This window comes from Centrocercus urophasianus, unplaced genomic scaffold, assembly GCF_019232065.1.
Source record: "Centrocercus urophasianus isolate 14NV4802_14NV808 unplaced genomic scaffold, USGS_Curo_1.0 seq_35, whole genome shotgun sequence".
NCBI classification, from domain to species: Eukaryota; Metazoa; Chordata; class Aves; order Galliformes; family Phasianidae; genus Centrocercus; species Centrocercus urophasianus.
This window is the reverse complement of record NW_024884922.1, coordinates 1,445,080-1,459,114: the sequence shown is the minus strand read 5'-3', so window position 1 is coordinate 1,459,114 and position 14,035 is coordinate 1,445,080. Positions and strand designations below refer to the sequence as shown.

Genomic DNA, 14,035 nt, shown 5'->3' with positions numbered 1-14,035 from the left:
TACAAGTCAGACACTGATGCTGTTCACGTCCTTCATGTCTAATGCAAAGGGAACTGAACCCTATTCTATGTGTTCTCTGACCAGTTAAAGGGAGATCTGACAGTGCCCTTTCAGTGTCTAAAAGGGGGCTGTTATGAAGAAGGAGACAGACTCTTTAGCAGGACAAGGGGAAATGGTTTCAAACTGTAAGAGGGGGGATTTAGACTGTATATTAGGCAGAAGTTTGTTACAGTAAGAGCAGTTAGGCACATGAACACATTACTTGCAGAGGTGGTGGATGCCCCATCCCTGGAGTCATTTGGAGTCAGGCTGGACTGGACTCTGAGCACCTGATCAAGCTGTAGGTGTCCTTGTTCACTGCAAGGGAGTTCGACTAGATGACCTTCAAGGGTCCATTCCAACTCAAATGAGTTTATGATTCTATGCTTCTAAAACAATATGAGACTCAGAAACCAGGCATTCCCTCCTCTGATACCTAATTCTTCAGGTGCCTTCTGAGCTTGCCTAATGTTCCAACTCTCAGTACTGTACTCATTCTGTATCTCTCTTATTCATGAATTTTGAGACTGTTAAGGTCTCCAAAACACTGTGAAGTGGTTTCCACCATTACACAAGCTATATCCTGTTTTGTTTTGCTATAGAAGCCTCTGCATCAGCCTCATGAAACCACAGTATTTCTTCTGTATCCGGGCAATACCACCCCAAGTCTATCTACGCCTGGCTGAAAATCTTCCATGAAATTATGTTTTGGATGGAATCTTTGGTTATGTGAAAAGAAAGAAAAATGTGAGACTTGGATACAAGCACTGAACAGATGTCTGCCTCACAGAGAAAGATTCAAATTAGTTGAAATTTTAAAAACAAAACAAAAAAAAAGTATTGCCACCCAAAACTTTGCTAACTTGGGGACATCCATTTCTATATTTTCTGTGCAGCTCAAAAATCAACAGAAATAAGAAGAACAACTTCAAATCTCTTGTCAGAAACCATCTGTATATAATCATGCAATTCTGGCTAAGTTTTGTTAGGCTACAGACTAATTGGATCTCTAATTATTGTATTTATTATTATTTTTTTAATTAATCAACAAATTACAAATGACACTGCACCATCAACAAGGTTGACTTTCATCCCATGCCTATCACAGTCCTCAGAAGTCCAGCCATGGCTCTAAAACTTCCAATAAGCACAATTAATAGTCAGATTAAGAGGTGTTCTAATTGTTTTACAGTGTACAGTCTATGCTCTCATACTATAACAGATTAGGATTGCTAATTTTTGTTTTTAACCTATTTATTTCACCAAGTGAGAGTGGTTTAAATATAAGATAATCAAGAATTGCCCCAAAAAACAAGTACAATTGTCCTCATGTGTAGAGGCCCTCTTTCAGACTCATGGCAAATGGGATATTTGTATCTCAGGCCCCCAGCCAAAGAAACCAACCCTAGCTCATATTGACAACTGCTATTGTTATTGCTGAGCATTCCTAGAGTTCAGTTAAGGTTTTGCAGAGTACTGTGAAGTTAACTCCAGACACAGCCCCATTATGGAAACTGGTTGAGCAGCTGTTTTCACCCCGTCAACACAGCAAAGGAATATTTAGGTTGGAAGATCAAGCCGTAAGAGTCTGCAGAAAGAGCAGGTGGAGGAAAGAAGGAAAATAGGCCTTCGTGGGCATGATGAAGTTGTAGCCCAGGTGCCTCGCTTGCAGAGTGGCAGAGAAGCAGCTTTTATTATGCATGCATGCTGGCACTAAAGTGCTGAGTCGGCAGAAACTCCCTGGGAGGAGCAGCGTGGCGGCTCCGGTGAGTGGGGGGCCACAATGCTGTAGATCAGCTGAGGTATTTTTAACAATTATTTTGATATAAACAGCTCTGAACTTGAGGAGCTCCATGTAAATGGGAAGCAGTGGGGCTTGTAATTAGATTTGTGTACACTTTCATAAATTGCTGGGAAACATCAAAGCTGTGATAGAAGGCGGTGGTGCACTTTATTTCCTTCTTCTGTTCTTCTGTTAATTGAATGGTTGATGTGTGGATAGGAAGTGTTGGCTTCGCGGAATACTATTTACAGACCCGCTGACAGCTGCACTGTGAAAATTAACAGGAACAGAGCAGCCTCTGTCACAGCTCTTCCCATGAGGGACTTGCTTCAAATTGGATCATTTCTTTCATAGGAGAAACTTTCCTTGTCTCTCCTCCCTTCTTCGCAAATACATGCACATTCAGCTGCACAATCCACTTCTCCCTCTAGGCTCGCGGCAGCCTTTAGTACTCGGAAGGAGGATTTGTCTTTCCCACCGTTTGGGAGACTCCACTTAAACCTTGTAGCACATTCCACCTCCAACAGGACACACCTTCAGGAAGTCAATAAAATTAGTCACTTAAGGGAATCTAGGAGCTGAGTGGGCACAACCACAACGTCGTGTTTGCATATCACACCTCAACAGAAGTAAGCTCTTCACCCTCATGAAAACTTTAGTTGATTTCTATTTCATAGCAACTCCATGGTGATTCATAGCAACTGCTGCTGACGGAAATTTAGTTATCATTGGCCTTGCAAAGAATTCCACTGTGTTAGGCACCATAAAAACCTGTTATGGAATTCTCTCCACACCTAGTAGCTTACCAACTAAGGCTGGGGTTGGCATGTCAAAGTGTTGGTTAAAACATAAAACTTTGGGATCATCTCTAATCTTATCATATGCTCCTCTCTTACAGTTAATGGATAGAGATTGATCCTTCAGGGGGACGTCTGTTTCTCTTATATAAATGATGATTTAGAATAGACACCAAAAATGGCTGCAGTTAGGTCATTTGTAAGATCCCCTGACTGCTGCGACACACAAGAGAAGCAAAAGAAGCAACAAGAGGAAATACAGTGAGAATGAAAAAGTCTTGCACACAGTTGACCTTTATTTTTAGCCAGTTTGTAGCAAAAATCACAGCAATTCTTGTTCCTAATTCTAGTAGAGAAGTAATAACTGGTGGATGTAGATTTTAAAATCTACTTAAACCTGGAAAACAAACAGTTGAGAAGACCAAATTTGAAGGTATCAGTTCACCACCTCACTTCCCAGTGGTGTCTTCAAAGTATCTAGGTAACAAAGACAGAACTGTAGACAGGTGCATAATAGAAATAGATAACTCTCGGAGAAAGTTGATGACTCCAGCATGTAAAGTGCTGCATACAATTTTTTGCTGAATCTGCATTAAAGTTACTTACCTAGGGTCATAATGTCTGAGTGGTCTATAACCAGCATAAGTCCATCTCCTTCTTAATAGAGAAAGCTGAAGTTTGATTTTACACTGATAATGATGGATGAACTGATGGAAGAGAGTGGAGATACCAATTCAGACTATTTGGTTTTTGTTTTTTGTTTTTTTTTTGGTTTTTTTTTTTTTTTGGTTTTTTTTTTTTTTTTTTTTTTTGTCTGTTGATCTTCTGCTCTGTAAAAGAAAATGCACTCCAAGCAACAGTTTTCTGTAACCCTCAGACTGGCTTCCTTAACTTAGGGCTGGACAAAACACACCCATTCCTATTATTAAAAATTAATAATGCATTAGGAGTCAGTTCATAATTCAGCATCAGCAGGCCTAGCCCTCCTTCCAGTAATGAATTGTTTTTACTAATAGGCTACCTAAATACTGTTTATAAAGTCATGTGTTGTCTGTTGGGATGAAACAACACAACAAATACCTGGATGTTAAATTGCAGTCATTCCTACCAAAATCCAATGATTTCTGGTATCTCAGGCTGCTTTTCCTCAGAGCAGCAGGTTCTGGTCACAGAGAGACTAAGGTTCATGGACCATCCTACCCCACTGCTGCCACCAAGATAGCTGATTTCATATCCTTTGGGCCAGCAGTGTTCCAGTTAACATAATTTCCCTTAATAATTTCTATATAAAATAAAATCATAGGACTGCATTCCCTCCTCCCCCCTTATTCCATAAATGAGCTAATAAATCACAGGTTTCTGGGTCCCAGAATAGAAATCCAGGCAGTCCTGCTGCTTGACAGGGGGTATGAATCATACTGGCACTGAAGACAGCCTTTTGGGGCTGGAACACTCATCAGAGCTGCTTTTCTTCTCCAGTCACATTGCCGTAGCCACACAGGCATCTGGCAGGACAGTGAAGAGACCTGTGGGACATGATGGGCTTCAATAGCCATCTCCCCCAGCCTTCCTCACTCTGTCTTCCTTCTGAATCACAGAATTCATTGCTTCCAAATGGGATGAGAGCGATAACTGCTCATGAGCCACACAGCCTCACCTTAGACAAAGGGAGCTAATTAGCACCATAATGTCTCTTTATGAGTCCAAGGGAAGTTTGGAAATAAATCAACAGCTGCGGAGGTGGCTGGGGGAAGTCAAGAGCTGGATGATGTTGTAGTTCAGTTTGGCCAAATCCTGATGCCACAGAGGTCTCTGGGAGGCTCACCACTCTTAACATTTGTTTGAGCTGGATGAGATTAGGAGTTGGGAGGAGGTTAAAATAACTCACAAGTGTTGACCTTTCTGGGAGATCAGAGCCATTTACATGGTATAAAGTGCTCCATACACATCAGGGAAGTCCCCCATCTTCTGTAGGGTACTCCATCTTTCTGCAATGAGCACATGGTCTCCCCATCATGGAGAGAAATGAAGAGACTCCTTACTGCTCTGCTTATTATGAGGTGGGGTTCATTTTTGCTCTGTCTGTCCTATTTTTTTTTTTATTTTATTTTTTTTGGTTGGTTGGTTGGTTGGCTTTTTGTTCTAACCTCATTTAAAGAATGGGACCATCTGTTTTATTTAAGTGGTCTCTGGATCAACTTTAAATCACTCTGAATGCTTCTGCTTGTTATCCTTTAATCCACTTCTTCCTAGCCCAGCTCAGAAGTGTGATCTGAACTGATAACATTCTTGTAAAGAAGGCAGAGAGCTCATAGTAATGGGCAGACTGCTATCCCTTTCAAAAACACAACCAGTGTGAATCGATTCAGTATTTATTATCTAGATTGGTTATGCAAAGATCAAGATTAATTTTAAAGGAAATTTTAAAGGACAAAAATGTATTAAAATCAAAGCAATAGCTTTCAGATATGACCCTCAATCAAAATCAACACAAATTCATAATTGTAAGGCATCTGATCAGACACTAATATCTTTGCCTCAGATATTCTCTGGCAAGTGAAATCGGGCAAAGAAGTTTGCTTGACTTCTCAACCTAAAGGTCTGCATAGTACTCACAGAGAATAGTGCCTGCCAAGTGTCATCCAGCAGAAAGGAGGCAGGTTTCAGTCTTGGTAGAGTGAAATGCAGTGGAGGTGGGTTTTTCAGCATAAGCCAACTTCTTGTTCCACTAAGCCTGACTGAGTTTATACCATTTTACCTCGTAGTTTAAGGTGACCACCTCCTTCACCATTGTAGTGCATCGGTAATACCGCCTTGCAAGGACAAATTTATATCAATTAATGACCCTATTTATCTATAAAAGAATATATATAATATATATAATATTTTATATACATATATGTGTGTATATATAATTATATAATGTGGTCATTATATAACTAACGACCACAGTTGCACAATGGGATCTTCAATTTAAATATGATGCAATAATGCAAATTCTTCTAACTATCCCAATTAAGAAACATCCTTTATGCTATAAAAGTCCAAAATGGTACATCATGACTGTAATCTCGGATGCCCAGTTGTGTGCAGCATGTTTACAACTCAGTGCCACTGCAGTGTTCTTTTGTGCTACTTGCACATCAGCAGTGCATCTGATTTTGATGCTAGTGTGCTGTGACAATAGACAGTTCACTTTGTGGCACTGGAGTTATTCTACTTCTCATTTTCATCCTTTTCTATTTGAATCAAATGAGAAGTACTGTCTCTTTTAGGCTGTGATCATTCCCACTCTAGCTTTAACAGGGTTCTATAGTGCAGATATCAAACATTTTCTCAGTAATAATAATAATAATTTATTTTAAAAAGCCACCATGTCAAATCAACATTTTTCATTTCTAGAATATTTCCAGAGAAACTACATTTTAGTGAATACAAAACTAAAAACACATTCTCTTCAATACAATATTGCTCTTAGTGGAAAAGAGAAACCAACAAAATTTTCTTTTGAATCTGTTTTTATTTTTTTTTTCTTTTCTTAAAATAGCAAAATCAAAAACAAACCAAAAAAAAAAAACTTATTTATTGCTTTCATTTTTCTAAATAGCAGGAAAGAATTTCTAGTCTGCTGGTGTTATAACACCTTAAGAAGGTAAATGATTCTATGATTACTTCCATCATCCAAAGACTGAGCTGAAAAATGTAGAGCTGCTTGAGGAACTCAGCTTTGAAGTTCAGGTTGTTTGGGAATCTGGCTTTGATCTGAGGGTCATACTAATACCTAGGCTATATATTGAGTTCTTTTTAATTAGAATTGGGTACAGTGTCACCAGGAGTCAATGATTTTGTTGCCCTGTGGAAAGCAATAACTTTAGCTCAGAGGGACACCTGCGAAGTAGTGTATGGGCAAGTAAAATCTAAATCAAGCTTCTACTCCAAATAAATTACCGCTCTGGAGACCAGTGAAGGGAGGTACCTGCATCAACTCTCGCTGCTTAGACATTGCATGAAGAATCCCCTCTACCAGGGGAGCAGCATTATCAAAGGGTCTGTCACTCCAGCTCTGGATTAATGCCTCCTTTCACCACTCTGTCTTTGTCACTCTTGTCTCAAGTGAGTCTAAACCAGCTCTCAGGACCGTACGATGGAAATCACTCCTAGTGACTGCTGTCCTACTCATCTTTCAGATGAGACACAGAATTGAAGCCCTGAGTACAGAAAAAGATAGGATATTTCACAAATGGGAAGGGATGTTAGTCTTGGTCTTCTGGCCATCTTCCAGAATGGGTAATTACATCTCTACCTCGCTCAAATTCCCTCTGCTCTACAGTTTTAATTGGACAGTAGTTTCTTTCTCACTTGTCTAAAATCCCAGTTGGGGTCAGGACAATACTGGTTAATTCAACAGCTATTTTATTTCAGGAAAGCTATACAGACTTCCTTCCCCCAAAAATCTAGTTTGCTTTTCAAACTTAGGAGTCATCATACCAAATGCCCTGATCTCACAGAGCCCACAACAAAGAAATCCTTCCTTGACTACCAAGGTCTAACCTAATGCCATGTGAAAATACCACCTTGAATGGCTTGATAAAGATCAACATCCTCTGAACTCTGCTTTGCAGTCACAAAGAGAATGAATGCGAAGGCAAAATGCCCAACACAGAAATCCCATTCACATGGTAAAACTTGCAATGATACTTCGAATGGCCAGTTGGGAAGTATTCAGCAGTACTTATTAATTTAAGTATTTTACCTGGTGTACATGGCTGATGTTTTCAATGGTATTTAATGGTATCTGCACAATCAGAGCTCTTACACTGAAGAGCCTTATTCACTAGAGTTCCAATGTAACAAGCCATTTTCAAATATTTTTGGCCCAAAATCTTTAAATGGCACCATTTGAGCCAACCGCGAGATAAAAGTCCATTTCTATGAGATGGACATTCCTGCAGTAAAGTGCTTATACGGAACCTCTGTAGTATTGAGGTGCTTATGTGCCTACCTCCAATGAGCCATTAATTAAGCTTAAAGTGAAGCATGATTCGAATGGCTTTGGTGAATTGGGTACAAATTCATCAATTTTGCAAACAAAAGATGTCTAACCATTTCTAGAGATAAGTAACCTGAGTCAGAGAAGACATATAGGGCTGGCAGTTAAAGAAAAATCAAGCATACATTCTGCAAGGGAATATTTTCACAAAACTTTTCCTATGAATATTGTTCTGGTGAAAGCAGCTTTCCCTCATGCTATGCAGCATTATTTGGTCTTCTGAAAACACTGTAGTTAATTTGTGTACACTCTCCATTTGGAGATCCATAACTAATGGGAACCCGTCCCAACAACCAGGGAAAAGATTTGTTTTTTCTTAGCCTTTAAATGAAATATCAATAGATGGATATTTTATTTTTAGTTGAATATGAAATTTCACAAGTGACCTGTCAAGTTCCCATTTTCAAGAATGACTTTATTTCACAAGTCAAGACAGGTTGGGAAATTAGTTTTTCCCACAGAGGACTCTGATTAGGGATTACAAAGTGAGTGTGGTGCAGGGTGATTTTTCCTCCATCTTTTTCCTCACCCTGCCAGCCTAGAGAACATCTGACTGCTGACTAAGGGGAGCAATTCATTACCGCACACGGGAGGGGGACCAGAAGTAAGATAGTTGTATTAAGTAGAGTTGCTGGCCCAGGAGAAAATTGGGAAAGCATAATAATACTTAGCCCTTATATTATTCTTTTCATCAGTAGATATCAAAGCACTTGAAAAAGGAGGTTGATTTGATGGGAAGGGAGATAAATGATAAATCCAAGTAGGCTATTGCAGAGGTACCAGCAGGAATGCTCACTTTCATAAAAGGCTCCTTTGACTGTGGTTCTGCAAGGCAGAGAAATAAACAGGTCTTTTCCTCAGTAAAATGCAGATTAACACGTCTCTCAAAGTATATTTCAAGCAATGTTGACTTACCTACTGTAACTCTCGTGGGTGTTGTGGAAATGTAGTGTCCAATACAACAACTGGAGTGCAAGAGGGAAGCTTATGTATTACTGATAAATGACCAGGCAGACAAGACCTATTGCCTTTGTCAGCGGACAACAGCTGATTTACGCAATGGTTTAACTGCTCGTGGGAGCAATAAGTGGTCCACACAAAGGGCTTTGCAGTTTCTACCCCACTGAAAATTGGGCCCATTCTGTGACATTTCTGTTATCCAGTAGATTATGGGGAGTCACTGGAATTGAAAGCAGTCTTCCAGCTCTTTTAGAAGAAAAGCATTGTTTGTCTCCTCTGCTAGAAGTCCTGCACTGCTTGGCCTGATAGAGTTCACTGCCAGACTTCCTTCAGGCCATGTGAAAGGGCTGCATATGACGAATCAAATACAGAAAACATCAATCCTGAAGTCAGTCTTCATATTCAAGAGCAGAGCAGCATCTCTACTGGCTGCATGTCTTTAACTGTATATGTGTGCATCTCATTGCAGCAGAAAAGCTCCCTTTTCTACTCTTTGTAACATGTGCTACAAAGCTTGCTTGTTTCTGTTTGCCAATGGCCTTTCCGCCCTGTGTTTATGATAGTGGTGTTCAAAGAGGCCCGAAGCCCTGCTCTGACAGGCAACCCAGAAAAACATCTCATAAGAGGCAGTCTTAGATCCTACTGGGTCAAACGGCTGCTGTGCAGTCACTACAACTCACATCAGGAGCGAAGAACACTCCAGGGACAAGAACTTCATATGGAGGTTACCGATATTTTCATGATGCCATCTACAATAATAGCTTGGTTTTCAAAAATGTGAGAGATCAGCAATTTCCTGAGGTACAACTCCAGACATAAGACTTCCAGAGCAAATAGAGATAGAAAGAAAAAGGAAGGAAAAAAAACCACACCAACTTATTCATATTTGTCCATCCCGCTAACTAGAAAAGGTCACATTTTCAAAACCCATTTGCAGAGGTAAATACTTGTTCGCCTTACTCAGTCTGAAAATCCTCCGTGTTGTGCTAACCATGCTGCGGCTCTGCTGTACAGCAGCAGCTTTGAACAGCCCAATCTGCTGTGGACCATTGCCTCCCTCCAATACAGCTACAAATAGGTTTAAATCATTAGATTCAGGTTACCAAACAGTCTCTTGGATCACAGTTAATTAAATGAGTGTTGAAATCTAATTAAGGACTGGTCCAGGTGATAATTAGGAGGAAATGTATGCATTAAAATATTCATTTGTCGATGAGCTGCAATTAAGAGTGTGATTTGGGGAAGGATCAATAACTACATCATGTGATGTAAAAAAAAATGAAAAGTTGCCCAGCCTTGAGCAGAAATGCAGGAAAATCTTGGCTAGTTTTCTTTTTCTTCTCCCTTCATAGAATCATAGAATCACAAGGTTCGAAACGACCTATAAGATCATCCAGTCCAACCGTCTCCTCATCACCATTGCCACCACTAGCACTAAACCATATCATGCAGCACGTCATCCAGACGCCTCTTGAACACTGCCAGGGACGGCGACTCCACTACCTCCCTGGGCAGCCATTCCATTGCCTGACCACTCTCTGAGAGAAGAAGTTCTTCCTTATGTCCAACCTAAACCTCCTCTGATACAACTTGCGGCCATTGCCCTGTGTCCTGCTCGTTGCCTGGGAGAAAAGGCCAAATCCCTCTTCACCACAACCTTCCTTCAGGAAGTTGTACAGTGCACTGAGGTCTCCCCTGAGTCTCCTCTTGTCCAGACTGAACAATCCCAGCTCCCTCAGCCGCTCCTCATAAGACTTGTGCTCCAGACCCCTCACCAGTTTTGTTGCCCTTCTCTGGACATGCTCCAGGACCTCAACATCTTTCCTGTAGTGAGGAGCCCAAAACTGAACACAGTACTTGAGGTGCGGCCTCACCAGTGCTGAGTAGAGGGGGATGATCACCTCCCTGCTTCTGCTGGCCACACTGTTTTTAATGCAGGCCAGGATGCTGTTGGCCCTCTTGGCCACTTGAGCACACCTTCACCCTTGTGTTCTGTTTTGCTCTTATAATAATTATATTAAATTATAATCTTATAACTTATGAAGACTGCCCTCCACCCTTGAATAGAGCATTCATCTCTCCTTACCTTTGTTTTCCTGAAGCACTTATTTCAACCCCTTGTTCTTCACCACATTGTTCAAGTGGGTTATAGATTTATTAGAGAAAGAGTAACAGGTCAAAAAGATTCTTTGCCAAAGAAAATCACTTCTTCCTGGAGCAGGCTGCTAATCTAGAGGAACATCACTCATTGCATGGCCTTAGATTATTTTCTATTTCAGCAAGTTTATTCCTCAAATTGTTATTCATAACTGAGAATCTGGAGAGACTGTTGAATATGCAAAACTTGGACATACATATATGTACGTCTGTAGCTGCAGTTTACTAAGCTGGTTTGATATGGACCAGCTCTGCTTTCCCTGAGACTGTTTTTTCCAGTTGCAGGTAAATAGATGTGTTATGTAAGAAAGTTAAGTACACTCTCTCTATGCAGTCCCACCCAATCTCACTCCACTGGAAAAAAAATGGCATTATGCTCTAGACCAGTTCCTCTGGCACAGAACTGGTGTTTCCCCACTGCCATAGCCAGAGGCTGAGCTGGCCATCTCCCTGCTGACTTTATTTCCATCAGAGAATACCAGCATGTCAAAAGGGAAGTGTACCATGGGAGCATAATGATTTCAGCTTCTCTTTTGTCAGTCTTCTGACAGCTCACCTGCCCATCTCCCCAGGCCCGGTGGCAGCCCAGTTCCTGAGGCAACTGTCTGCCTGCTGTCAGGGCTGCTGCCAAATCCCCCTTCCCCACATCTGTCTTCCCCCAGGGGGACCACAGAGTAGGGAATCAAGCAACCCATGAAGTGAGGAAGTCCTTGAATCCAGCCAAAACAATATCAGTGCCTGCCTTCCTAAGCAGATCTATTTCTTCCCATCTCTACCTTCTACCAGAAATTTGAGAATTGCAGTTACTGATCTTTTATCTCATTTTGAGAAGGTGAGGGATTTTGTTCATTCCCAAAAGCTCTTCATTTTTCACAGACTTCTGCAGCCAGCTCCGATGATCATCAGCAGCTCTGTACTAGCATTGCCTACAGACAGAACCCAAATATTGTGAACTGGCCTGGATTTAACAGTGCTGAATAGATGCTGCTTGTTGATGGGACTTGTGCGCTATCCAGCAAACTGATTCTTGCCTCTAAGAACAGGGCTTTCTCACTGAACGTGGAGGTTGCAACACAGCACAATGTAAAAGGATGATCTGGCTCAGGGGTCCAGAACACACAGGGCAAACAAAGTCCATCAAAGTAAGTCAGTTCAAAATCCCACAATATACATCCATCAAAGGTTTCTACGTTTTCCTGCACTGAGTCCGTATCCCCATCCTCTGATGAGAGCTAACAGACCAGAAGATTTTCTAAAGGTTGAAAAAATAAGGCAACAGCTTTTGCAGAGAGAATATTTATAACAGCCTGGAAGTGTGAACTTTGGAGGACACTAGGAACAGTCCTCCAGAGTCCTTTCCTTCCTATACTCTCAGTCTGTTGCAAAAGCTCCAAACCAGAAGGCCAGAGAGGTTGTGTGGGAAAAATGCCAGCATCAGCAGGATCCTACACTATCAAATCTGTGTGTGACATATGGATTGCATGAGCCAGTGTATATCTATCTCCTGGCTAATCCTTTTCTATATCTCTTTTGTTTTCTGTCCTGCAGGGAGCCTCTTCAAGCCTGGTGGTGAAGTTTGCAGATACAGACAAGGAGCGTACAATGAGGCGCATGCAGCAAATGGCGGGACAAATGGGCATGTTCAACCCCATGGCCATCCAGTTTGGAGCATATGGCGCCTATGCACAGGCAGTAAGTATAGACATTGGCTCCATGCACGTTTACATGAAGAGGAAGAGCACCTAGACTGAACAAAAACACAAGTGAGAAGAGAGATAACTGATGAGCAGAAGAGGAACCAGTAACCAGGCCCATGCAAGACACTTCTTGTGGGATCTAAGCCATTGCTGTCAAATGCAAACACAACTAGCCTTTGAATATTTGGATAAAATAGGCCCTGAATTTAGCTCATGTGAGTTCTCTGATCCATGTCAGTACCATCCAGCCCCAGAGAAGGTTTCAAAGAGCATAAATAGTTCTCCCCTGATACCAGCCACACAGATTGAGTTGAACTCAAAGTTACTTGAAGGTAACTTTGGCGTGATCATGGGATAACATGGCAGCTCTTGATAGAAGTTCTTTTAGGTTCAAGGAAGCAAGCTGTACAATATGGAAATGGATAAGCAGATAAAAGCACGCATACAGTGCTGATTCCTCATAACAATATGATTTAAGCACACTGGGAAAACACTTCAGCTATTCAGTATGTATTGTTATATCAGGCATCCATTCCTAAGCTGTCCCCTGGACTTCTGGGACAACCCATGACTGAACAAGGAGCTGGATTCCTGGCATAACCACGGATTTTGATGCCTTTAGCATAAATGGCTTTACTTAGGCTATAATTAACAAGGATCCACAAGACAAGCAACTTGGTAACTTGGTCCCTTTGTCACATACTTTAGAAGAAAGTAGAGTGATCCCTACAGCAGGCAGATATAATACTATCAGGTGACTTTGGATATCTTTTCTGGCACAGATTATACATTTGCAGGCAGCAAAAAGTATACCTAGACGTTTCATCCATCTGGTGATAAAATATGACCCTCTTGTGCTCCGTACTGGATATGTGAGCAAGAAACCTATTTTGTAAAATAGTATCTTCCTTAATCAGTGAGACTTGCCTTAGGTAATGCAGGTCTAACTCCAGAATCTCCCCAACGTACCAGTAGTTCCTCTACCACATTGATCACAATGCCGTACTGTGTTGTCTGTATATTTAATTGTCATATACTGGCATCACGGACTTCCCATCCCATCCACTGGTTCTTTTTATAGAAAATAGACAGCCTACAAATATCCACTATTTCCTGTGTGCCATGTGCTTTGCTGAGCACTTGGTACAACCCAGCTCTTCCCTCATGCACAGTCGTGAGGACATACTGTAGGAGCTTCACAGATGCTCCCACTCTCCTGGTACTATTCTGGGCTTTTTTTATTCTCTCATTAAGCAATTTCATTTTTTCCTTCTATTTTTCCTTGTTCTTTTTGTTATTCTCAAAGACAATGGAGGCCTCAGCTGCCTCTTCCCTGGTCTCCTGCTCTCCTCCTCACAGACTGAAGAGCTGCCCCCTCCCTAGCCCAGCTGTGTTTAACTGTCCTCCTATCTGGACAAGGTTGCAGGATGGGAAAAAGACAGTAAATCCCACATGAGCCCTGGCCAGTGGCCAGCAGCCTGCCAGGTGGGTGCAGCATTTGTTCCCCCATGTATTAAGGGAATAAACAGGAAGGGAGCCCTCGGGCAGCTGA

At 41.4% G+C, this 14,035-nt stretch overlaps 1 protein-coding gene across 1 annotated transcript in view; it reads left to right on the top strand.

Annotated features, from left to right (window-relative positions):
* CELF4 (CUGBP Elav-like family member 4) overlaps positions 1-14,035 on the top strand; it is a 265,017-nt gene that overhangs the window by 213,400 nt on the left and 37,582 nt on the right. Inside the window, exon 4 of the mRNA XM_042831131.1 lies at positions 12,335-12,478. Within this exon, the coding sequence (XP_042687065.1) occupies positions 12,335-12,478 (144 nt within the window). The remainder of the gene's footprint in view (positions 1-12,334; positions 12,479-14,035) is intronic.